This window comes from Prionailurus bengalensis, chromosome E2, assembly GCF_016509475.1.
Source record: "Prionailurus bengalensis isolate Pbe53 chromosome E2, Fcat_Pben_1.1_paternal_pri, whole genome shotgun sequence".
NCBI classification, from domain to species: Eukaryota; Metazoa; Chordata; class Mammalia; order Carnivora; family Felidae; genus Prionailurus; species Prionailurus bengalensis.
In genome coordinates this window covers 60,332,361-60,356,776 of record NC_057352.1, presented here as the reverse complement: position 1 = coordinate 60,356,776, position 24,416 = coordinate 60,332,361, and the positions used below count along the sequence as shown (strand labels likewise).

The window sequence follows — 24,416 nt, the reverse complement described above, 5'->3', positions numbered from 1 at the left end:
GTCCCTGCCCGGCCGCCTCCAGGCCTTTCCTGCCCCTGGAGCAGAGGTTCGGGTGAGCTGGGCATCCAGGTCTCAGCCTCCCCTTCCTGGGCCCGGCTCTCCTTGGAGCCTCCGCGGTGATGGGTGCAGAGACCACCGTATCGGACAGGGCACCGCGCTGACCCCAAGAGGACCTCGGAGGACACAGGACACCGGCCGTCCCAACGGAATAAATACAGGTGCCCGGCTGGAGGCCAGCCGCTGGCTGGCACCTCACCCCACGGGAGCTTCATTGGGAAGCACCAACGTGGTGAAGGAGGCCAAATCCGGAACCTCCTCCCACATCCCTTCCCCAGCCGTCATCTGGCTTCCAAAAGTAACCACACGCACGCTGCGCACGCTCCATATACAGATGCGTGCAGATGGTTCTGGCTGCTGGGACAGGGAACAGAGCAGCGAGCCCACGGGTGCTCCCAGTGCCGACCACAGGGCTGCTGTCTGGGGGGACCTGGGTGCGGGACGACAGGAGCACTGAGGAACCAGCCTGCTCTCGAGATGCTCACGATGGTCTCGGGGGGCACCTGTCCACAGAAAGTGTCTCTCTCAAGGAGCACGGGGCCCTGACACGCCAGCAGTGTAGCTCCTCCAGGGGCCGGCGGTGGACACGGACCCTGCCTCGCAGCGGGGTCCCAGAAGTGTCCCCGTGGGGCAGGTACGTGGCACTCGGCCAGGTGATCAGGCCCTGAGGGACTGGGGCCGTAGGTCCTGGCACAGAGCACACGGGGGCATCAGTCCCAGGGTGGGTCTGAGAAGCCGGGGGAGGGGCAGGACACGTCTGCTCACAGGTAGAGGGTCCCAGAGAGTCCCTCCTGGGGGTGGGCCCACCCCGGCACCACGCAGTTCAGGTGCCTCCACGCTGCCTGCCGTGGGAGGAAGCAGGCGCGAGCCCCGGCCTCCTTACCAGAGCAGGGGCTGACCTTCCTGGACCGCGGGGGCGTCTAGGTGAGGACGGGGCTCCCGCGCTGCCCGGTTGGTTTGGGCGCCTCCAGAACCACCCACGCACCTTGGCGGCTGGGGTCAGGCCTGGGGTCACCCTCTCTGAGATCTAAAGGGAGGGGGACCCCGTCGCCCGCCCCGGGCTCCTGGAGGGAAGGAGCCAGCCCTCGGCTGGAGGCGGCCACGTGCTGACCGCGGGCCCAGGGCCAGCGGCGCCACTCACCGTGCTGGGTTTGAGCTCGTCCCCGTCCTCTCCGTCCGACTCCAGCGCTACCGGGGAGGACTTCTGGGGCGGGGAGAAGGCCAGGTCCCAGCGCAGCAGCCGCGGCTCAGCCCGCTCTCCCAGCCGCAGGCTCTCCAGCCTCTGCACCGCGGGCTCCATGCACGAGGCCGGCCTGGCGCCGTCCTTGCTCTGGGGCTTGGACCGCAGCCTCTGCGCCCCGAAGCCCCGCTCCTCGGGGCGGTGGTCCTCGCCCAGGCCCCGGCAGGCGCCCCCCCTGCTGGCGCGCCTCTTCTGGGGGTGCGGCTCCTGCGCGCACGAGTCCATCCGCCGCAGCGGTTTCATCTCCGTCTCGTAGTTGCTCAACTTCTCCTCCTCCAGCTCCAGCAGCTTGGCGCCCGCCGAGCCGGGGTTGCCGGTCCGGTGGTGGGAAGTCCAGGAGAAGGTGGGGGGCGACTCCGTCCGCCGCTCCCGGGACTTGGGGTTGCCGGGCTGCCTGTGGCCCGAGCTCCGGGAGCGGAAGTCGTCTGCGGGCTGACCGCTGCGGAGGGCGCCGCCGCGGACGCCCCTGGAGCCGCCGGCCTTCTCCTCGCCCCAGCTGTTGCGGGCATAGTCCCCTCCCCGGCCCTCCAGGAGCATCTGGATGTCCCCGCCTCGCTCCTCGTCCACAGAGACCTGCCGGGAGAAGTGGGCAACCTTGTTCCGTGAGGCAGGGGCCGGGGGCGGGGTGGCCGTGGGGCTGGCGGGGAAGCTCTGCAGGGGGCTGTCGTCGGGGGTCAGGTCCGAGGGGGTGGTGCCTTTGCGGTACAGCTCGGGGCTCTCCTGCTGCAGGGGCGTCCCCGTGGAGGCCACCTCGATGTCACTGCTGGAAATCGGGTGCTTCGGCCGCTGGTACTCGAGCCCTTTATGTGGGGGCAGGAAGCACACAGAGGTTGGGTTACTCGGACCCTCTGTGCCTCGTGAGGCCTGACCTCACCAGAGGGCTGCGGGGGAGCAAGACGGGGCCTGGGTCCAGGGCGACAGGCAACGGGGCACGCTCCACTGGGGGGTGGGTGCCGCAGATCCGGGAGCCCCCGACCCGACACCCACCGGGAGGGTGACCAGGTCTGGAGGGGCAGTGGCGGGCAGAGGTTCCGGTCCTGCCCCCTGGCTACAGGAGAGACCCAAGGCTCAGCAGGCAAGGGTGCCAGGCAAGGGTGCCAGGCACGGGCGAGGCCGGCCCGCTCCAGGCTTAGGCCGCACCTCCGACAGCTCCCTCCCAAAGGTGGAAGGAAGCCTCTCGTGCTAGGTGACCTTCTCCAGGGCCTCACGGCCTCCCTGGGTGCAGCGTGACAGGAGTGGTCTTCTAACTCCGTGCCAGAGTGTCTGAGCCTGGGCGGGAGGGGCCACAGGACACATAGCCCCCCACGGTCTGGTCGGCCGCACAGGCACAGCGGCCCCAGTCTCCTTCCTGGGGATTTTGAGGTGGGGCCAGCGGGCAGAAGGAGGCAGAGCTGCAGCCACCTGAAAGGGTGTCTCCTCCACAGAGGTGACCAAGGGAGGCCCTACGTGGTCCTGGAGGCAGGGTTGGGGGTCCTCAGACCCGTGAGCGCTGGGGTACGGAGTCAGCCCCCACCCCCTAGTCTGTGTATACCCCATCCATCACGTGACAGTGTGGCCAGGAAATGCCTCTGTGGCCGGGCACACGGGGCCGGGGCCACAGTGCACCGCTCAAGCGCAGGGTTCTGAAGCACCACACTGAGAGCTAACGCCTGCATGGGGGTCCCTAGAGCACCCTAGGACAGGACGCAGTGATCGAGGCCCTGCCCTGCCTGCGTTCAGGGTGTCCTCAGGGCAGAGGTCCTGCACCTCTAAGCCCAGGGGCCGGGCAAGCCCAGACACCAGGCCCTGTGGACTCCACACAGCAGAGGGAGGCTGCCGGCTTCCCGAGGGACGGAGAAGGTCACGCGTCTGGCTGACGCGCAGTGACTTCCAGCTTCTCCCGGAGGACAGGGCGGGAGCTCCCCTCACTGTTCCAGAGCCCCTCCGTCCGCCTCGACCCGCCCCCACTGGTCACATGGGGCGGTTCACAGCTCGCTAATGCCAATACCGAAGCTCTACTTCCTCAACTGCCCTAGCAACGCTCCTACCTTCCTAGCAGCCACCTGGTCGGACCGAGTAGGTTCCAGAAGAAAGTTCTAGAACAACAGGAGTGGGGAGTGGGGGGGGGGGCAGGGAGAACAGGCAGACGGTGACCTCCGGGGAAGGCAGCAGTAGCGCACTGAGACGCGGAGGCAGAACGTGCAGAAGCCTCACACCCTGACCGGCACGTCTGAGGCGTGTGCCGCAGCCCCACACCTTTGCCCCTCGGAGGACGCGCACTCACCGTTTTCCCGGTGCTGGAAGGAAGGGGAGAACTCTTTGGCAGTGATCCTGGCGACGCGCGCCTCCTCCTGGGCCTTCTGCGCTGCGGTGAGGGCGGCCTCAGCCTTGGCCCGGGAGTGCGACGTCCTGGCAGGGAGAGGCAGGGAGGGCGGTAAGGGCTCCAGAAGCAAGACGGGGAGGGCCGTGGCCTCCGATCTCACGTATTCGTTCGGTCACTCAGCAAACACTGCCCCCGTGTGGCCGGGCCTGAGTGCCCGCCGGCACCTTCGGGCACCAGCGCACATCCCGGCGAGGGCAGGGCCTGGCCTGAAGCAGCAGTCGGCCTGCATGAGCCCCGGGACCCCTCCTTCCCTGCGTCGCGTCCGCATCCTAGATAGGGGCCCGAGCGCACAGCCGACTCGTCTCTGGGCCTCCAGAGAGCAGCAGCAGCTTGGCAAATGCTGGGCTGCCCGGGAAGGAATCGGGCGAGAGTTGTGCCCAGCCACACATGTGGGCTGAGCGACTGGCTGGCCGGGCTCGGGGGCAGGGCCAGGCGGCCGTCAGGAGCAGGTCTGAGGGCAGAAAGAACAAAGCACACCTTTGCCTTGCCCAGGCCTGGCTCCGGGCCCAGGGAGGGCACCGGCTGGCCATTCTGGAGACCGCGTCCGAGCCAGACCTGCCTCCCAAGACAGCACCAACCTGGCAGCCGCCAGAGAAGCCCCCACACGCTGCTGCCCCACCGCCCGGCCCTGCGTGCACCTGGCCTCCCTCTTCCCATCACCGGCACCTTCTGGGCTCTGTGGAGGGAGCCCTGAGGAGCCGAGGCTGGGTGTACCGTGGCAGGCCCCGGGGCCACCCTGACCCTCGGCACTCGCCGCAGCCCATCGTCCCAGCCATCCTCGGGCATCTTCTGGAAGCACAATCACTAGCCCTCTATGTGTGGAAGAGACCAGATCAGAGAGTTTGAGAAACTTCTCTACGTCTGTACGAATCATGGTTTCCAGCTGCTGAGAGAGAGCTGGTTTCCCACAGGCTCCACCCAGAGGGGAGGCTCAGCTCCCATCAGCTCTAAACTTGGGGGTGACCGTCATGTGGAGCACAGGCACGGCCCTTCTGTGGAGGAGCTGTATTGCCCGGGGAGTCAAACGGACTCAGGCAGCACTGATGTCAGCCCCTACGCACAGGCCTGACGTGGGGACTCCAGCAAAGGGGGTTTGCACTCAGCTGCGTGAACCTTCCATGCGCACACACGTGCTGACAGCCCACACCAGACAATGATGCCACAGCCCAGCGTGGTTGCAGGTGCGGTGATGGGCCCCCAGCTGAGCCTGAGGACAGCACCTTGTAGCTGTGAGCGGGACCTTCCCACCCAGCCGTCCCAGTGGCTCCGACTCAGGCCTCCACGGGGTCTCGGCAGCCGATCCCAAAGGAGACCCTCTTCCCTTGTAAAACAGAGCAGGATAACACCAGGGGTCCACGCATCTCACCTGCCTCGTGTCCTGGCTCCGGGGCACTGCTTCCCAACCCCAGAGAAACCAACACACCGTGGCCTGTCCCCAGGACAGGCAGCCTGTTATCAGTAACAGATGAGTTGACAAACGATCACTGCTACCTGGGGACCTGTTCCCCACATGCCAGGGGCTTCCAGAAGCCCCAGAGAAGCCGTTTCTGCCACACGCTGCCCAGCAACCCTGACATGGGGCCTTCACATGGGCCCCCGTGTCCCCTGAAACAGATATAGGCGCCTCAACACAGACGGAGAGAGGAGGCCCGGCCCTGGGAGAGAGAGGCACTCTTGCTGATGGAGTGTTCTCGACGCCCCCCGCCCCGGAAGCAGAGCAGCCCCTGAGCCTGGCTCTGGGGAAATGATATGGCTTTTCCACAGAATGTTCCATAGGCTGATCTGGGATAATGACCATTTCATTAAGCTATAACTCCAACCACACCGTTCACCTGTGTAAGACCTACGAAGCAGTGGTTTTCAGCGTCTTTACGGTCATTTTTAGGACACCTTCAGCGCCCCGAGACCCCGTGTCCTTCATCAGTCACCCCCTCCCCACAGCCCGAGGTACCCACCACACCACTTCCCCCTCACCGGGTGGACCTGCTCTGGGTGCTCCCCACCCAACTGACTGTTCTGTAACTTATTTTAACTGAAGTGAAGTTCACATGATGAAACACAAGTGCACAGCTGGGGCACTGTGTTCACTGAGCTGTGTATCCACCATTTCCGCCTGGCTCCAGGACGCGTCCGTCACAGAGGGGTCCGTGTCTGCCACGTGGAGCACAGGCACGGCCCTTCTGTCACTCCCGCCCCCACCTTGCCCCAGCGTGGGCAGTTCTGAGCCACCTGCTGCTGTGGACAAAGCACCCGCCATGGTCTCGGCCTGACGGCTTGTGGCTGCTGCATGCGACACTGGGTGTGGCCCTTATCCTGGGACCTGGGGTCATCGTCTGGCAAAGGAGCGTGAATTGTGGGACCCGAGCAGGCGACGACCACCCTCGCCTCTCAGACACCCTCGCACAAGTCTGGGAAGGTCTGGCCCTCGGGTGCATGGCGGGCTGCCATCGGTGTGACAGAATGCTGAAAAGGGAGTATGTTATGGGGCCTGTAAACCGAGCCCCAGAGACATCATGTGAGGGGGCACAGGGGCTCTCAGACCCACCGGGAGGCACAGTGAAGTTTGGAAAGACTGAGGACAACGGCCGGGTCTATTCATGGCTGCAGTCCCACGGACCGTGATACCGCTCACCAGGCCTGGCCCCCGGTACCGTCTAGTAAAAGGCCGACAGATAGGTTTGGGCACAAGGAGCCCGAACAAAGGAGAGCAGCTGAGCTGACAGTAACACACAGTACGTACCCGAGGGCTTGAGCTCCCTGGAGGCCAAGGCAAGCAGGGAACCACAAGGATGCCATCTGGGGCACACGTCAGACAAAACCCCGTGGCTCAGCAAGGGCCAGGCTTGGGACCTGGAAGAAGTTTCTCAGCCTCACAGGTTTAGGTTGCTGGGGCCCCACAAAGAGTTCGGCCAAACAACCAGAAGGGGCTGGAAGGACCCAAAGACCAGCAGCGAGAGTCTAGAACGGGGCTCCGTGCTATTCCACAGTAGCTCTTTCTCTTCCTCCAAGTTGAACTTGGACCTTAGGGCAGGCACACACCCCCTGCCCAGACTCCTCGCCGAGAACGTGGGAACGTCCTCTCCGACTTGCTACTCTCCGTTCCTAACAGTTACTGTTGCCGACCAGACAAATGTGGGTGGTCGTGGAGCCCACACAGCTCTGGACCAACAGATGGGACCAGCCACCCAGCAGAAACGGGTTACCGAGTGTGGCCACTAGAGGAAAGGCAACGGGAGGTAATGGGCAGCTACAGATGGTTGTTGAGGAGGAGAGGATAGAGCCTTCGGAGCTACAGCCAAGCACAGCCTGATGGATTGGACGAGGCGGCTCACAGGCTGAGGTCGCAGGAAAACAAGAGTGAGGTTTTGTGTTGCTTAAAGCAGCGAGTTTGGGGGCCCCTCATTCCGAGGAGCGGCGTGCACGTGTGATCATACAGGCATCCTGATCGAAGGACTCCCCTTAAATACCCCCAAGAGTTGGGCTAACGGGGCATTGTTTGTAAGCGTTTCTGCACACACGTGCCCCGGCGACACGCATGGAAACGTGGGTGCCACCACCTCGGGTCCTGTGTCCCCAGTGGACATGCGGCCTGGCCACGGCAGCCTCTCCCAGGCCGGGGGGAGGGGGGGGGCTTGTCTGAAAAGCCAACAAGACTGCTGTTCTCTTCCGGTCCTGTCCCAGACCTTGGGAAGTCAAGTCACCCCCCTCCCCACCTCCCGGTGAGACCAGTGTGCCTTCAGGCAGGGCCGGTGGACACAGCATCTGCGGGCAGCGTCCACGCCTCACTCCTGTGGCCTGAGCCCCAATGGACGGTGAGAGCCTGTCACTACTTTCAGACTGCCCCGTGGACGCTCGACCTCCAGGCCAGCATGGTGCGATGTGGCCCCGTGACCCTGTGGACAGGGCCTCGCCCCCACCTCTGACCCTCCCGTGGCGGGCACACTCCCGGAGAGGAGGACACGTTGCGTCCCCGGCCCAGCACACGGCAGCCCTGGAGGGGCCACTGTTTGGTTTCCACCTCTCCACTTAGTAAAAATACCACAAACGTTAATTCACCAACACTGTACGTGTATTTACATATATACGTTCACACATATAAAAGAAGAATCAGCCGTGCCAGCCCTAAAATAAAATCGAATCGAGAAGAGTGAGCACGTTTAATAGAGAAGACCTCCCAGCGCATCATGAGGCTCCATCTTCCCTGTGACCCTCGGGGCTGGGCTGGCCTGTCTGTCTCAGGGGGAGTAGTGAGAGCGACACCCCAGGCCCCCACCCCCACAAGCAGGTCAGGGACCTGGAGAGCAGGCGGGAAGCAAGCGAGGTCCCCTCCCAATGCGCGACACCACCTCGCGTTGACCGCACGGGAAGGGCGTGGGGCAGACCGCGCAGACGGGACGCGGGATAGGCAGTGCAGGAGGGACATTGGGGGGGGGGGGGACGCGGGGTAGGCAGCCTCAGGGGCTGCTTAAGACAAGGCGGCAGAGGACGGTGACGTGACGTAGGGGGACCAGCCCGTGCCCGTCCCAACCAGTTCCACCGCTAGCCCCTGGACTGGACCGGCTTCCCGCCACAACCCCCGTCCGTCCACAACCTGCGACTGTGACCGTATTGGGAAATTGGTCCTTTGTGAGGCATGACACAGCCAGACAGCCTGACTGCCCCAGATTGTCGGCCTCGGAGGGTCTGGGTCTGGGCCCGGGCCCGGAAATCTACGTTGCTGGTCCCAGCTCAGGACCACCGCGCCCAAGGCTAGAGCCCTCCAGCTGCCCCCGACCACAGTCCGCACCCCTGTCTGCCTTCTGCGTCCAGCCCTCCCGGACGGCCCCCCGTCTTCTGGGCCCCTGCACCCGATCCAGACCCCACAGACAGCAGCCCCCTCTCACACCCTGGAACGGGGGCCTCCTGCCCCAGTGCCACCCCAGACCCGGAGAGGTGGGCCTGTGTCACCCTGTGAACGGCTCCCCTGCCCTCAGGTCTCCAGCCTCGCCAGACCCTCCCACCCAAATCAGAATTTGCCCATCTTCACAGCACCCCGTTCCTGGTTACCCGAGGGCAGGTCTACTCGAAACGTAGGCCTCAGCGCTTAGGTCCCCGTGGGACATAGCTGCTGGGCACCCAGCTGTCACCAGTGCGGGTAACTGAGGGTCTCTGGTGGGACCAAGGGGCACCCAGGGAGGGTCCTTGCTGAGCGTGCACAGGTGGGCCAAGGGGCCCCGTGCGGGAGGGACTCCCCCTTCACCCGCCCTTGATTCGTTCCCACCTGGCGGACACCCTGGCCTGAGGTCAGGGATCTTCCACAGAGGACTTGTTTTCACATCTGTGACAGAGGAGGAAACTGAGGCACAGAGGTCCGGGCTTTCGCATGCTTCACTGGTCTGGCCTGATGACACAAGTTCTCTTCCAGCTCAGAAAGGTGCCAGGAGTCTCTGATAAGTGACTCAGGCCACCACCTTCCCAGGACATCTGCTTTGGAAAGGGCTTTGTAGGGGATGAACAGCATCCCCTGCCCTCAAATTCACATCCATCCGGGACCTGGGACCTTGATTTTATCTGGAAGTGGGGTCTTTGAGATGTACTTAGTTCAGTACTTAGTTGTGGGAGGGCCTAAATCCCATGACTGGTGTCCTTACAAGTCGAGGGGACACAGACACAGTGGAGGCAGCCACGGGGGCAGAGATGGAGGGGTGGGGCCACCAGACGCTGGAAGAGGCGGGAAGGACCCTCCCCTGGAGCCTTCGGAGGGAATGTGGCCCTGTGGCACCGGGATTTGGACTCCAGCTGGCAGAGGGCACATTCCTGTCGTTCAGAGGCTCCTGCTTATGATCCTTTGTCAGGGCAGCCCCAGGACACTGCTTCGGGCCAGGGGCATGGCCCAGGGGCGCCACTATAGGGCTGTAGCTGAAAGTGGTGCAAGACGCGGTCCTGGGCCACGTGAAGGAGCGTCTTTCACAAGTGGAGACACGCTCGGGGCACATTTAGGAAGGCAGGCTGCCGGGCTACCCAGTCCCTCCTCTCCAGTGACCCCCCCCAAAAGCCTCAGGGCAATCGTGGGGAGCCTGGCCTCAGTGCAGAGGACACCTCTGCGACACTAGGGCACCTGCCCAGCGCCACACCTTCCCTTCCCACTGGGGGTGTCCACGTGCGTGATACCCCCACAGCCTGTGGACAGAGAGGACACTGGCCTTGCCCTCGAGCTTACACAGCCTTCCTTCCCAGCAATCTGCGAGGCGGACCCCCGACCCCCCAGAGGCGACCCGGACAGCTCACGTGGAGACGGCATCCGGACACTGTAACTGTCACCTGCCCCAGTTTCTTGTAGCACACTGTTCACCCTCTTAACGATCTGGGGCCTGTAGCGCATTCAGAGGGCTGTGTGGCCACCACCACTAGTTCTGGAACATCTCCACTCCCCCAAGAACCCCCGTCCCCGTCAGCAGTCACCCCCTCCCGTGAGCAGGGTCCTGCGCCACACGGGCACCCAGCTCAGGTTCAGGGTCCGGGCCACGCACGCTCCACAGCTCACGTGTGTGCGGGTCACTGTTCAGCCCGTGGCCCGGCGGCAGGAGACGCCTTCGCTCTACCCGGGTCGTGGAGCAGAACCCGTGTGCAGCCCGCCCCGCGTGGGGCCCTGGCAGAGCCGCGAGCAGGCGCTGGCAGGTCAAAGCCAGGATGCAGGCGTGGACAGTTATAGAACCATTACTTCCCGGGGGGCACGCTGGTGCCATTATCCTGTGTCTACAGTCACTAACCTGCCGGGAGCTGCCTTCCGGCCCAGACCACTGGGTCGTCCGGCCCAGACCACTGGGTCTTCCGCCCAGCGGTGAGGAGGCTCCTCCCGCGGCCGAGGACACACCTCCCTCCCAGAAGGCCCCACTCCGCGCAGCCCCCGCCCCACCCCACGTTCCCATCCGGGGAGGGGCAGGAGCCGGTGCTCAGGGCACCCCGCGTGTGACTGTGCCCCACCACCGCCCCGGGGCTGGGCTGGCTTGAGCGTTTTCAAGTGAGAGCAGCCACGGCACCACCCGGGAGCTGGTTACAAACGCGGGTTCTCAGGCCCCACCAACCCGCAGAATCACAGGAACCCAGCTCGGGAAAGGCCAAGCTGCCCCGGAGACCAGGACTCCATCCACGGTCAGTCAGGGGTGCCGGGAAGATGGGGCCTCCCCAGAGACCAGCACAGGGAGTCCTGGGTGTGGGTTACAGGCCTGGTCTCAGGGTCTGACCCCCTGCCTCTGTCCCCAAGCCCCGGCAGACCCCAGCTTCCCCACGGGGGACCACGGAGACCCCAGCACTAAAGCAGCAGGGAGCCCGGGACGGCAGCCCCACCCAACTGCGGGGAGGGGGCTATAGCTTCGGGTCAGCCCTGCTCCCTCTCCCAGCCCCTTCCCTGCTGCCCTCAGAATGCCCCACCCCTGCCCCCGGCCGGGGCCCGTGGACCTCTAGGCGCAGAGCTGACCCCCGCTACCAGGGGCCAGGCCCACCCAAGGGGCTGGCAGGGAGGGGGGTGCCCGGGTGGCTCATCCATTGAGCGTCTGGCTCTCGACCTGGGCTCAGGTCACGATCTCAGGTTCATGAGATGGAACAAGCCCCCCCATCGCGCTCCAGGTGACAGTGTGGAGCCTGCTCCGCACTCTCTGCCCCTCCCCTGCTGGTGCTCTCTCTCAAAATAAACAAACATGAAAGACATAGGAGCAAGCTGCTTCGGTCAGAGGGGCCCCGGGTTGTGGCGGTCCTGGGTCCTCGCGTGGGGTCCCTCCCATCTACAGTGGAACGTCCCTTCCTGGCATAACCCCGAGGCTGATTACAGGAACCACATGGGCAACCTCGAAAGCAAATTAGGATTCAGGCCGGGGCTGCTCCCCCCACCCAGGGCAGGCATCTCCCAGCAGTCCCGGACTGCACTCTGCCCAGGGGCTTCTGGCCACAGTCCGGGAACCCTGTGTTCGGCCACCCCGACCAGCCATCAGAGTCCTCGGACAAGCTGAGAGCTAGGCGCCTTCCCTGGGCGTGCGGGTATGCGTTTCCTCCCCGGCAGAAGCTCGCGGGGAACCCTGGCCACGTCTGACGGTCCCAAACGCACCGTAGACGCCCGTCTAAAGGAACCGCTCGCCCTGCCTGTGCCCGGCCCCCGCCAGGATGGGACATACCAGCCGGAGGCCAGCACTCACCCGTGCTGCCCACAGCGGGGTCCCGGGACCTGGAGCATCGGCATCACTTGGAGACAAACCCTCAGGCCCCCCCAGCCCCGCGGAGTCAGCAAGGCTGACCCAGTGCTCCCTGCTGTACCTCGGTCCCCATTAGGCTGCCAGCTGGGGGCACACGAGGGGCCGGTGTTCCCTCAAACCTAGAAGGCGGGGGCGGGGGAGCTTCCCTTAGACGGAGAATACAAGCCGCCCGTGAGGATACACTGTCAAGGTGCTGCCGATAAGCCGTTAGTTCTGGGGACCCGCCTCTGGGGCCAGGGGGTGCAGGGGGCGCAGCAGGGCGGTGTATGGAAGGCAGGCGCCCAGTGTCGGGGGCTGCGCCTGCAGGAACACGCGGGGTGGAGGAAAGTCATCACACTAATTCGATTTATAGCAGCCCGAGTCCCCTCGTCCAACAGAGAAACCTTCCCCCAGAGGTCCCTCCTTCCCGGGGGGAGGAGCCACCTGTTGGGGTGGGGGGGGGGGAAGGTGCTCTGTCCGGGGCTGCCAAACACAGCCCTGGGGCTCTTCTGGGAGCTGGGAGCCTGAGCCAGGGCCCCCAGCCCTGCGCCCCACGGGAAACATGCCACCCTGGGCACTGGTGGTCCACCATTTGTCACACGTGCTGTGTCACTGGACCATGTGGGCCACCAGCCCCGAAGCCCAGCAGACAGGCTGGGAGTTCTCAGGTGTGCCAGCAGGGTGGGGGATCGGCGGGATTTTTAGGAGCTACTCAAGTCAAACACGAACTCGGAGCCAGATGGTATAATCTGAAAGCAAAGTGCCCCTCGCTGCAGTTATTTTAAGGGGGTTTTCTGCCGGAGCCAGGATCTGGGGCAGGGGGAGGTCTCTGTGGAGCCTGAACCCCGCCGGGGTCTCTGCAAAGCAGAGGTCACCTGGTCAGATACTGGAGCAGCCTGCAAAGCCAGAGAACATTCTAGATCAAGCCACAACAGCGGGCTTCTCTTCTGCCACATCTCTCCCTACCCCCATTTTTTTTTTTTCCTATTAAAAAGATCCTCGAAGAGAAAAATGCAAACTAATGAAGGAAATAGTGCCCGGTGCACCAGCCGGGTCGAGCAAGGCTGACTCACAAAGGCAGCCAGACACCAACGGGGGTCAAGGAGTGTTGTCGGAGACGGACGTCCAGCCGCCAGCGCTCCGGCTGCCGGCGGTCTGGGGACGGGGCTGAGGAGACCTGGGGTCAGGAGTGGCCTTTGCCGGACACCGAGACCCTGCCCCACGCGGGGGTGGGTGGGCTGGGGGCCGTGTCCATGTCCTGTGGAGAACAGCAGTGTTCTCTCCCAGCTCTGGGGGCCCGAAGTCAGAACCGCGGTGCCGCAGGGCTGCTGGGGGACTCCGGTGTTGCTGTAATCCTCGGTGCTTGTAGACCTGGGTCCTTGTACACAGACATGCCACTCCCATCTGGGCTTCCATTCTCCCTGGCCTTCCCGTCTCTCCCTAAGGACACCTGTCACTGCGTTCAGGGCCCACGTCATCTAGGATGACCTCATCTGGCGATCCTTACCTTAATTACAGCCGCAGTCACGTTCCTTTATTCCAAATACGAGTACAGTCTGAGGCCCGCCGTCCCACCTGCTACAGGGTGTGAGCGCTCTGCCCTTCGCGAACCTCCAACCCAGGCCAGGTTCACCCCAGGAAGTGGTCCTGACCCCGCCGTACGCCCCCAGTGCCCCGGCTTCCTAGGATGACCGGGTCTGGCTTCTTGACCTCCGTTTCCCTCATCCGTAAGAAGGGACAGAATAAGGGTTCTCGAAGGCTCTCTCCAGAGGGTCAGGAAAACGGCGCACAGGCTGGTGGTTCTTGTTAGCAGGTATTTTGTGGGTTTTGTAGCACTAACAAGATACAGCTTGTACACCACAACGCTCCGCTGCCCGGAGGGGACAGCCCAGCGGTTTTCGATGCCACCAGCCCCATTAGCTAGTTTCACGATTCTGCCCTTCGAAGCAAGCTCACGCCCCGGCTCCCCAAGCTGTTTTCATTGCGGTGTTGAAAGTACGTCTCTGGGGCAGGAGCTGAGGACAAGAGGGCTGGGCTGGGCCGGCAGGTGGGGACACGACGTGCACGGGAGGGCAGGACCCGGTGACGCCCGCTCCCCACTCCCCCACAGCACCCAGGCCGCCTCTCAACTTGCATTAGGGAGCTCCTGTCGGGGTAAAAGAAACTCTTTGCTATGAAAACAGAACTCTGGAAAGCCACCCTCCCGGAACGGCTAAGACAGAAGGGGTACAGACACACCCCAGGCACACAAGTGCCCCCCACAGACCACCAGCCTCCCCCTGACCAGGACGAGTGGGTCTGGTGACCTCAACGACCACAGGGACTCAAAGCACAGGGCGGGCCCTGCCCTGAGGAGGTAGCACTTTTGATGGCGACGACTGGCCTGGACAGAACCTCAGAGCGGCAGGCGGCAGCAGCATTCTGGGGTGGACACGGGCATCCCCAAGCTGCAGGTGACGGGGGGGGGGGGGGCGCGGCCAGGGGAAGAGTTCCAGGATGCCGGAACAGCAGGTGCAAAGGCCCAGGGGCAGGGGAGGCTTCGCAGGTCAGAAACAAGGAGGCGAAGTCCGGAGGGAGCGGGCGGTGTGGAAGCAGGCCTGAGGATCGCAGGTTTCAAGCGTCCCCATCTACTCATGTCCCACAGGTAGCCACTCTGACTTCCAGTACGTTCTTCGGCGGCTCACTGTCCTTGTACTTAAAAGCACCCGTGCCTTATTTTTGAAATATAAACGAGGCCATACTCTGTTTTCTCCCGTTAGTTGTTTTTGCCGCTAATATGTCATGGACACCTGCTTACAAGTTTACAAAGGTATTTCTCATGGCTTTTAGTGCCTGCGTAACAGCATGCCAAATGGCCAAGCAGCAACCTTCACACGGTCACGCGCGTCAGAAACTCCAAACGCAGACGTTTGCACGCCACTCGGTTTTGCCTCTTGCCTTTTCATTGTTGGTTTTTTTGTTTTGTTTTGTTTTTTTTTAACCCAACACTGTATCCTGGAGACTGTTCCACACCAGCAAACACAGAGCTCTCTTGTTCTCTTTAGCGCGTTTTGTGCTGAAATAAATCGAGCCCGCCCCTGCCGATCGATGCGGTCTGATGGCATCTCTGCATGTTGGGTATTTCACACGCAAATCCACCTTCCAGGACACGCTTCCAGACTGCCTGCTTCCACACATCTGTGCTAATTTTAGGCAGATTGTCCATTTTTAAGAAATCTTTCCCAAGCGGACAGGTGAAACACCGCATTGTTTTAATTCGCGTTCTGGTTATTCGGAGCAAGGCGGGGTGCTTCCTCGTTAATTTGTGGGAGTTTACAAAGAAACTGGCAGGCTGCCACCGCTGACCCCATTTCACAGGTGAGAAAACCGAGGCTCCCGCAGGCAAGTCCGGCCTGGGGGCACAGCGGGCACACTGACCGTCCGCGGGTGGAAGCCCAGAGAACAGGCCCATCGGGCCCAGCCTTCTTGCCGGGGGGGGGGGGGGGTGGGGGGGGGGGGGGGGGGGGGGGGGGGGGGGGGGGGGGGGGGGGGGGGGGGGGGGGGGGGGGGGGGGGGGGGGGGGGGGGGGGGGGGGGGGGGGGGGGGGGCTCATCCCAGTTGCCATGGCAACCCGCAGGCTCCTCTCCTCAGGCACCCGCTTTCTCAAGGAGCTGATTTTCCAACATCATCTTGCCCTTCTCTCCGCCACCCCTCCCTGCCGCGGTCTATGTTTAGACGGAGCGCCCCCTCTTCTCCTCCCTCACCCCACACCCAAGCCCCCACGCGCCAGGAATAGCAGGCAAACCGCCACCCTGCGAGTAGCCTACACACCCATTGAGCAAGTGGAAAGAGGGCTAATTTGGGTGCCGCACCTCCACCCGCGGGCGGGCGCACCGGCCGGGGACGGGGCAGCGGTATGTGGGGGAGGGGAAGGAGCCAGGCAGAGGCCCCGGCACATCCTGACCCCAGGGAGAGCCACGTGGTGGGTGTGATCTTCCTCGGGCACAAAAGGCTGGGCTGGGCTGGGGAGGGCCCCCCCCCACAGGACACACACATTTACCTAAAGGCCAGCTGGGGAAGCTCACGTCCGTGTCCTCTGTGGTTTGCCGACTCGACGTCTTGCCTGAAACCTCCTCTTTGGAAGAACCCCGTCGCGTTCAGTTAGGAAAGGAACCCGTCCGGACCGGGCCTAGGACCGCTGGCCTCGGCGGGTCAGAGAGGAGAGGAAGGGCGCGCGCTCCAGAAAGCTCGGCAGGGCAGCACTGGGCGGGGGCCCAGCACGGTTCCCTCTGGGACCACGTCGACAGGGCAGCAAAGTGGAGGACGCATCAGCCGTCACCAGCAGGAGACCCAGCGCAGGTGAAAGGTGGCCCTGGCGGTCAGTCTGCCCCTCCCGCCAGCGGGCAGGCCACCGGGCGGGCAACTCTCCGTGCGCTGATCTGCCACCGTCCGATGGGGCCGAACAAGGGGCTCCTGCCACGTGGCCCACCAGATGTGCCATGAGCCCTCGGCTCAGGGTGGCCCTGAGTAGCCAGGCCCCCACTGGGGCAGCGGGTAATGGTGGAACGGGAGCTCCCTCACCAGCACAACCTGGTCACCGTCGTGGATGACGACGAGAATGCCAGGGGCCGGAGAGGCCAGGGGCTGGCAGCTGAGCGCCCGTCCCACGGGAGTCGAGACCACAGTTACGTGCCACGACGGCTGGGGTTGGGAACTGCGAGACGGCCACGCTGGGCCCCGGATCCCCCAGTGCGGGGCCCTCCTGGGTGTGGGGCGGGTGACCGCGCCGTCCGCCATCCCGTGAAACCTGTCCCGGATACCGCCTCGCCGCTCTCTGGTGGCCGTTATGCTGCCTGACTCAGGAAGAGCCCCGATTAAATCCCACCGGCCCCTCAATCTCTGACCAAATGGCTCTCCTGGCAAGGTCCTCCTGGCCTGGTCCCCTCCCACTCTCCACCCTGCTGAGAAGCTCCCAGAGCTACGGGGACTTCGAGCTCAGTTTGTAATCCTGGTCAGCACGTGAGCTCCACGAGACCGTGGACCGTCGTCCCCTGCACCCAGAACGGTGGCTGGCACGGGGCAGGCCGCGGCACGGGCATTTGTTGAACTGACAGATCAGGACGCTTCTGCAGTTTTCCAGGAACGCCTCCTACCCGCAGGCCGTCGGAACTGCGTGCCCGAACAGCGGCAGGCAGCGCGCGTGCACGGGGCCACCGGAAGGAAGGTCAGGAGGAAGGAAAGGAGGAGACGACAGCATAAGCCAAGGCCAGGCGCCTCCTGGCGGGGGCAGGCAGACGCTCACCTCTGCTCCCCCCACTTGGGTCCTAGTGCCTGCACAGCAGTGTTCACAGGCAGAATCAACGAGCGTGTGTTTGCGGAACAAATGAAGTCAGGCCAGGCCCTAGGGGACCCTTGGCAGCACGGATGCCAGTCGGGGCCGTGCCCTGTGCTCTCACCTCTGCCCCCCGGAGCTTCCCCGTTAGCCTGCTTCTCCCAGGATCTCAGTCACGGGACAAAGAGAGGCAAAGGTGCCATCTTTCCAGAACTTTCCCCCCAGGCCACCGCCCCTGCTGCCGGCTATCCCTCAACAGCCTCCCACCCATGCCCGTCCAGACCCCTCCTTAGGGCCTGCCCTCCTTTCTGCGGGAGGGAGGGAGGGAGGGAGGGAGGGAGGGAGGGAGGGAGAGAGGCCAGTCTCCGTCAGGGCCTTCCAGCAGCCAGGGGCTGCAGGGGTGGGCTCGGCTTGCTACCGACCCGCTGCGTCTGCAGCCCCGTTAGGGCAGTCGTGTTCTGGAGGCAGGCACGTGAGCTGGCCCCGCGGCAGCTCCCAGGCAGGTGGCTGGGCTCCCCGTGCAGCCGGACACTCCAGCCTCTCTGGGCCCAGAGCCCCGAAACTGCGGGGATCCAGGGAGCGTGCACACAGCCCTGTGGACAGGCCCTGGCGGTGTGGGCCACTGCTGTTCTGGCTACAGCCCGGCCTCCTCTCCTCCCTGAGCCCACCCAGAGCCTTCACCCCGGGCCACAGGCTGCAGCGGGACCACCCCGCTTTACCGAAAAGGATACCGAGGCACCGGACGTCCCATGACCCGCCCGAGGGGGAGACTGAGGCAGCGCGGGTCTGACCCGGGGGCCCGCTCTTCCCCACGATGATAGAGCACGTGTCAGGGCACCAGCGTTAGCCCCAAGGGACCCAAGTCCCCCTTTCTTCAGCCCCTCCCGAGTCAGGCGAGGAGGACATCGACCTCACCCATCCACCCCTCCTGGCAGGTGGGCATCCCGGGTCCCAAACGGGTCACCCACCCACCCGACCTGGCAAGAGACGCCGGGAGCAGCCCGGGTTCCCTGAAGTCCTCCCCCAAGAAGCTGGGAGAGGTTTCAGCGCTGGTGTGCAGGCCTCCGAAGGCAGGAGGTAACCTCACGGGACCCGGACGGGATTAACGACGTGTTTGTCAAGTGCCTACAGCTCCCCAGAGACCAGGTCTAGGCAAGCGCAGGCAGCCGGCGGGAGGAGCGCGGGCTCGGTGGCTGGGGTCCCGGCCTCGAGGTGGAGGAGGGAGGGGGGTGGCCTCTGGAGCCCAGCCGCGGTCGGCAGCGGTGAGCGCGTGACGGCCGGGCCACGAAAGGAGCCCTCGGAGACCGACCATCCGGCCAAGCAGCCAGGGGCCTTGCTTCGTGGCAGAGGGAGAAGACGGGGCCTGACGGGTGAGCGTCACTCGGACCCCAGTCAACAACAGTGCCCCAGACACACGGCAGGTGGTGCCCCCCCCAGCTTTACAGAGGAGGAAGCCATCTGCCGTGAGGGATGTCGGGCCACACGTCGGGGGCACCCTGTGCCCCGCAATCCCTGGCCCCAGCCCTCTCTTCCAGCAGGATCTGCGGCGAGGGGCGGAAGGCCCAGCTTCCGAGAGCAGCGTTCAGGCGCCAGAAGCAGCAGGTCGGGGGTGGGGACACCGGGAGGACTTCCCGGAGGAAGCGCAGCAGGAGAAGAGGGCAGGGAGCAAAGGTCAGAGGTGGCCAGGGTGCTCTGGTGTCAGGTGCACAGTCCAAGACAGGGCACCCCGAGACCAGAGGGACGGAGCCTGGAAACCACACTTACGGACCAGGCCAGCCAGCCGCTATGGCCCAGGGGACAAATGGGGCCCAAGGCCTGGATCCAGGGAGCAGTCTGGGCTCTGTATTTTAAGGGGCTGCAGAAAAGAGGCGGCTGTGTGACAGAGGCCCTAGAGCCAGCAAAGCCCGAGAGGCGTGCTGTCCCGTTCTCGACGGAAAGCGTGCGCACCTGCTCGAGGGGACTCTGGGGACCGGGGCCTAACCTCTTCATCTTTGAGGCTCCGAGACCCCTCAGCCGTCACCGTCGAGAACCAAAACCAGGTCTCCTGATGCCAGGCCCTGCCCACGAGCCCGTCCTGTGCCCACCCCCCCCATCTGCCCCAGGCCTCCAAAGATCGGAGGAGGGACCCGCACACCCCCGACTTCAGCCTGGGGGGCCACTCTGCCTTCTTTCTGGGGTTGGGGGACAGGCAGACAGCAAACGGAGGGACTTGAGATCAGATGTGACCTTCTCATCCTGCCACTGCCCAGCGGCTGACCTGGGGCCCCGCAGTGGGATGAGTGGTGACTCCAAAAAGGTTATGTCCCTGTCCCAGCGCCCAGAACCTGGGAACGTGACTATTTGGGAAGGGGGTCGTTGCAGACATGATTACATTAGGGGTGCCGGGTAGAAGACCATCCTGGACCACGGGGCGGGCCCCAGGTGCCATCAGGAGTGTCCCCAGAAGAGAGACAAAGGGGAAGGAGGCACAGAGGAGGGTGTGGCAGCCAGAGTTGGCGTGAGCCCACGGTGCCTGGCTGCACTGGACGTGACGGAGGTGACAGGGACACACAGCCCGTCAGGGGCACACACGGGCTGCAGCCAGACCACCCGGGCCCAATCCCAGCCGAGCCTCTGAGGGCCACGGTCCTCCTCACCTCAGTTTCCCCACCCGTAGAATGGGAACACAGAGCCGCCTGCCTCCCAGGGTCACTGGGACAGTCGGGTGAGGATCACCACAGGGCACACTCACTTTAAAAATGATTGTTTATGGGGCACCTGGGGGGCTCAGTCGGTTGGGCGCCCGACTTCAGCTCAGGTCATGATCTCGCACTTCGTGGGTTCGAGCCCCGCGTCGGGCTCTGTGCTAACAGCTCCGAGCCGGGAGCCTGCTTCAGATTCTGTAACTCCCTCTCTCTTTCCCTCCCCTGCTTGCACTCTGTCTTCCAAGAAACAATAAACGTTAAAAAAATTTTTTTTTAAATAAGTAAAAATGGTTTGTGTGCAAGTCCCACACACCTGGGCATCCTGGTTTGTCTTCGCCAGCTGTGCACCAACACCGCGGGATGGCAGGCGGCCGCCCGGGGTCAGGAGTCGACAACACGACCCGACTTCAGTGCAAAGGACAGAGTCACAAGGACCAGTGTCCCCCCATGTGCAACGGACCACAACTCCCATCTCGCTGGCCTGACAGGAGTAAGGGCGTGTGGCCAGCCCTGGGTTTGAGGACTGCAGTCCCTTCTGTCCTGCTCATTCAGGGACAGCCATCCACCCACTAGGTGGCCCTTGGGACATAGGCCCATCCAGCGGCGGGGGCCGGGGCGTCTCTGACCACGGCTGCGGGGACCAATCTCCGCCCCTCCCTTCACAAGAATGTGCTGGTTTGCTCTTCACTGTGCCTTCGGGGGGGTGAGGGGGGGGCACCAAGCCAGACACCTGGGCCCAGAAGTGGGAGGGGACCCAGCCTGGCCTTGGCTGTGCACCCACGTGTCTACCTCCTCATCTGAGGAGGTCAGTGATGGGATGAGACGGTCATACACGTGAGCAGCTGCGACAGGACAAGCATTACACGTGGCCAGGACGACCATCAGCGGACCGTCAGGTGCCTCACGGCCAGGACGGGGCAAGGCGGGGGGCGGGCGGCACACAAGGCCCCACGAGCAGGTGCTGAGGGTGGTCGCGGGGCTACGCGGCGCAGGCACGGGGCCTGCCGGCACACACGTGCCAGGGCCGTCCCTCCTGTCGTCACCACCACGCCCGGGAGCACGAGGACTTGTTTTCAGGAAGTTTAAATACCGGTAAAGATGTTTAATTGCTACACATTTTAAGTGAGAGAGCAGATCTGGAGAAGAGAAGTCAGGAGACACGGACCCCGGGAGATGCCAGGAGGTGTGGGGTCTCTGCCCAGATTGCCCAAAGCCCGTCTGGGGCACTCTCCTCCCCAGGCACCGGGGCCCCTGCGCCTTCACCTGCCCCCACTCCCTGCTGCGCCCCAGCCACCCTCAGGCTGGGGAGAGACGTGGGGTCCAGGGCCGGGGAGAGATTATCTTCAGGCTTTAAATTCTTCAGCGTTTCCTGAAAACAAGGGGGTCCCCTGGCGTAAACACAGTGCCGTCAGTGCTAGGACACAGCACACGTGTCCCTAAAGATCACCGTGCCGTGCGAGCTCCCACGGCAAAACCCGTGGGGCTTGTGGGGGAAACAGAGTTGGGGCACAAAACTCAAACACCGTGAGGGACACGTACAGACAGGAACCTGATAAAACTAGTCGGTTTCTAGTATGTTCTGCGGTCACACGCATAAGAATAACGATGAACGCGGCCCTGGGCGGGCGGCCGTGGCAGGTGCTGGGGGGAGGGAGGCTCTCCAGCTCGGGGTGCACCCTGTCCGTTCACCCCGTGCTCCTGGTGGATGAAATCGTGCGTAAAACACAATTGACATGCAAACTGCCCCCTAATCTCTAACAAAGCTGTGCCACAAGAGCCACCTTGAAACTGTCCCACCACCTGGTCCGCAGACAGGATCACGCCTCACCTAATTGTCCCCTTTGTTCCCAGCGGCACAGCATGACAGCAAGGCTGCTGAGCGCTGTGCTGGGAGGCTGGCAGGGCCCGAGGTGGGGCCCAGAGGCTGCAGAGGCCTGCCCTCACCCCTGCCGGCGGCCAAGCCATCGTGGGTCCCGGGGCTGCCGTGAGGGCAGTTCCAGAGGGTCCCTCGGGTGGCAGGTGATAAGGGTCTGAGCAGCTTTTTTATTTAGGGACAAGTGGGGGAGGACCATCCAGCCGCCCCTGACCCCAAACCCTCAGCGAGTCTCGGCGGACTCGGAGCCCTGACCCGGGGCTGGCCGTGGAGGGGTCGAGGCTCACTTTCCACTGCTCTCCATTCACGCACCTCACAGGACCCTGACCCAAAACACCCCAAACAGAAGAGTCAGACACGGGAGACCAGTGTCTGACTCCACCAAAAACAGCCATAACCCAAGCCTGCTCGCTGATGGTCTCAAGAAGTCAGACACGACCCTGGCAAAACCAGGCGGCGGGGAATAAAATCCTCCTTTCTGTTTCATGGGGACCCAGTCTGCCATTGACAGAAATGACGGGCCCGCCAGGTCACAGGGTCCTCAAAGGTCCACGGGGCACCTCCCGGGCCAGGTGCTGCCCAAGGCGCCCCTGCCTCAACAGCTGTGCTGTTCCAGTGCCATGGGGAAGCTTAGTGGGGGGTGGCAGACGGGCCCGTGGGCCCCCCGAGGGATGGTTCTCGATACATGAAGTCAGCTCTGGTTATCTGGAAACGCGACTTACAAATCATACCCGAGAGCCAGGCCCGCACTGTGCTTGCACACGTGACCCCAGCCCGGTCACAGCCTGACTGGGGGTGCGACTCCGTGGTGCCGGGTAAACGCCTTTTCGCGCGGCCTGACTCCCCTGGCGGCACGAACGCGGAGGCTTCCGCTGCTGAAGCTGCGGGACCAGAGCGCCCGGCCGGGAAGACACATTTCACTGAGGCCAGTGACCTCCTCCCAGCCGAGCTGGTCATGACCCCTGGTGGGCTGGGCATTCGGGGGGCGAGGAGCACTCTCTCTTTGGCCTTCAGGCCCCCAGACACCCAGCCCTCACCACAGCTGCCCCCAAACAGGGGCATCCCCCAGCCTGATTCCCAGAAAGCCAGTCCACACTCGGGGCCGAGGCCTCACTCCCTCCAACGAGGATCCTGTCACCCACGGGTCCAGACGGCAGGCCCAGAAAACGGTGTGGACAGCAGAGTAACAGCCCCAAGACTTCCATGCCCTAAGCCCTGGAACCCGTGAACATCCCCTCAGCCCAAGGATCTCCACAGAGGGGACTTAGTCTGGGATCTTGAGGTGGGGAGAACGTTCTGGACTCTCCAGGGGGACCCCGTGACTCCACAAGATTCTCATCAGAGGCAGGAGGTCAGAGCAGGAGTCGGGACAGAGGTTGGAGGGCACGCTGGCGACCAGCTGTGCTGCGGTGATGGCCGAGGGGCCATGAGCCCAGGGCAAGGAGTGGTTGCTCCCCGGAGCCTCCGGAAGGAACCGGCCCTGCTCACACCTGAGCCAGGCTTCAGACCTCCAAAACGGCAAGAATGTGCTTTTAGGACACTGAGCTCACAGGGGGCGCCTGGGCGGCTCAGTCGGTTGGGCGTCCGACTTCGCCTTACGTCATGATCTCGCGGTTTGTGAGTTTGAGCCCTGCATCGGGCTCTGTGCTGACGGCTCGGAGCCTGGAACCCGCTTCCGATTCTGTGTCTCCCTCTCTCTCTGCCCCTCCCCCAGCTTGTTCTGTCCAAAGTAAACATTAAAGAAAAAGACCAGGACCGCGTGGTTCAGGGAGGTGACGGGAGGCGTGAGAGCTTTGTGTCTGGGAAGAGGTGCCCGGGCCGGAGACCGGCCGGGAGGGTGCGGCTTCCTCTCCGAGGGGAGGGCTGTCGTGAGGACCAGAGTGTGGACGGGTCCCGACCCGCCTGCCACCAGGCACCACGGGACAGCGGCGGGGGCCGCAGTGCCCGGTTCTGCCCGAGGACAAGCTGACATCGCAGACCCTCAGGGGTCCTGGGCACGAGGGGAGGGCAGGCCTGATCAGCCTGGCCACCTCTGGCACAGAGTCTGGGAGGGAGTCTCGGGCGCCCCTAGCTCTGCCTCTGCTCCGGCTGCGTGGTCCACCCTCCCCGCAGACACCCAGCCGCCCACCTGCAGGGACACTGCAGCACGTACTCGGGGAAAGGCCCACCGCCCTGTACAGGCTCCGGGAGCCCTGCCTCGGCGGGGGGGGGGAGGGCGGGGGGATGTGACGCTTAACCAGACAGCCACTGTCTCCGGCCTCTACCACAGCCCGGGGATGGGTCCGTCATGAGCTCCTCTACAGACTGGAAAACTGAGGCTCAGATGGGCGATGGCACCTTCCCAGAGCGGTGAGTGGAGCCCCAGGGCCTGAGCTCCCTCCTACCTCCCGGAGGCCCGGAAGCCTTCTCCCCCTAAGCAGAGAGGGCGGCCTAGAAGGGGGACGGGCAGAGGGCCCGCTTACCCTGCACCCCCACGGCAGGAACACAGCACTGTCCGAGACCTGACCTACCCTTACGGGTGTCCACAGACCTCCAGGGGTCCGGATGGAGCGGTGCTGGGACTTCAGGGAAGGTAGGGAAAACGGGGCCTCCGAGGGGACGCCCAGCCAGAGCGCCCAGCGGGCAGGGTGGTGGGAGGACTGCCAGACCTGTGGGGCCCGTCCTCTTGCGGGCGGGAAGCACGGA

General features: G+C 64.0%; 1 protein-coding gene across 2 annotated transcripts in view; it reads right to left on the bottom strand.

Annotated features, from left to right (window-relative positions):
• Window positions 1-24,416, bottom strand: part of JPH3 (junctophilin 3) — a 77,184-nt gene that overhangs the window by 1,891 nt on the left and 50,877 nt on the right. The window contains exons 3-4 of one of the 2 annotated variants that reach the window (XM_043599841.1): window positions 3,561-3,685; window positions 1,199-2,097 (exon numbers count right to left, since the gene is read on the bottom strand). In XM_043599841.1, the coding sequence (XP_043455776.1) occupies window positions 1,199-2,097; window positions 3,561-3,685 (1,024 nt within the window). Of the gene's footprint in view, window positions 1-1,198; window positions 2,098-3,560; window positions 3,686-24,416 lie in introns of those variants that run through there. The other variant, XM_043599842.1, reaches the window with a different exon arrangement.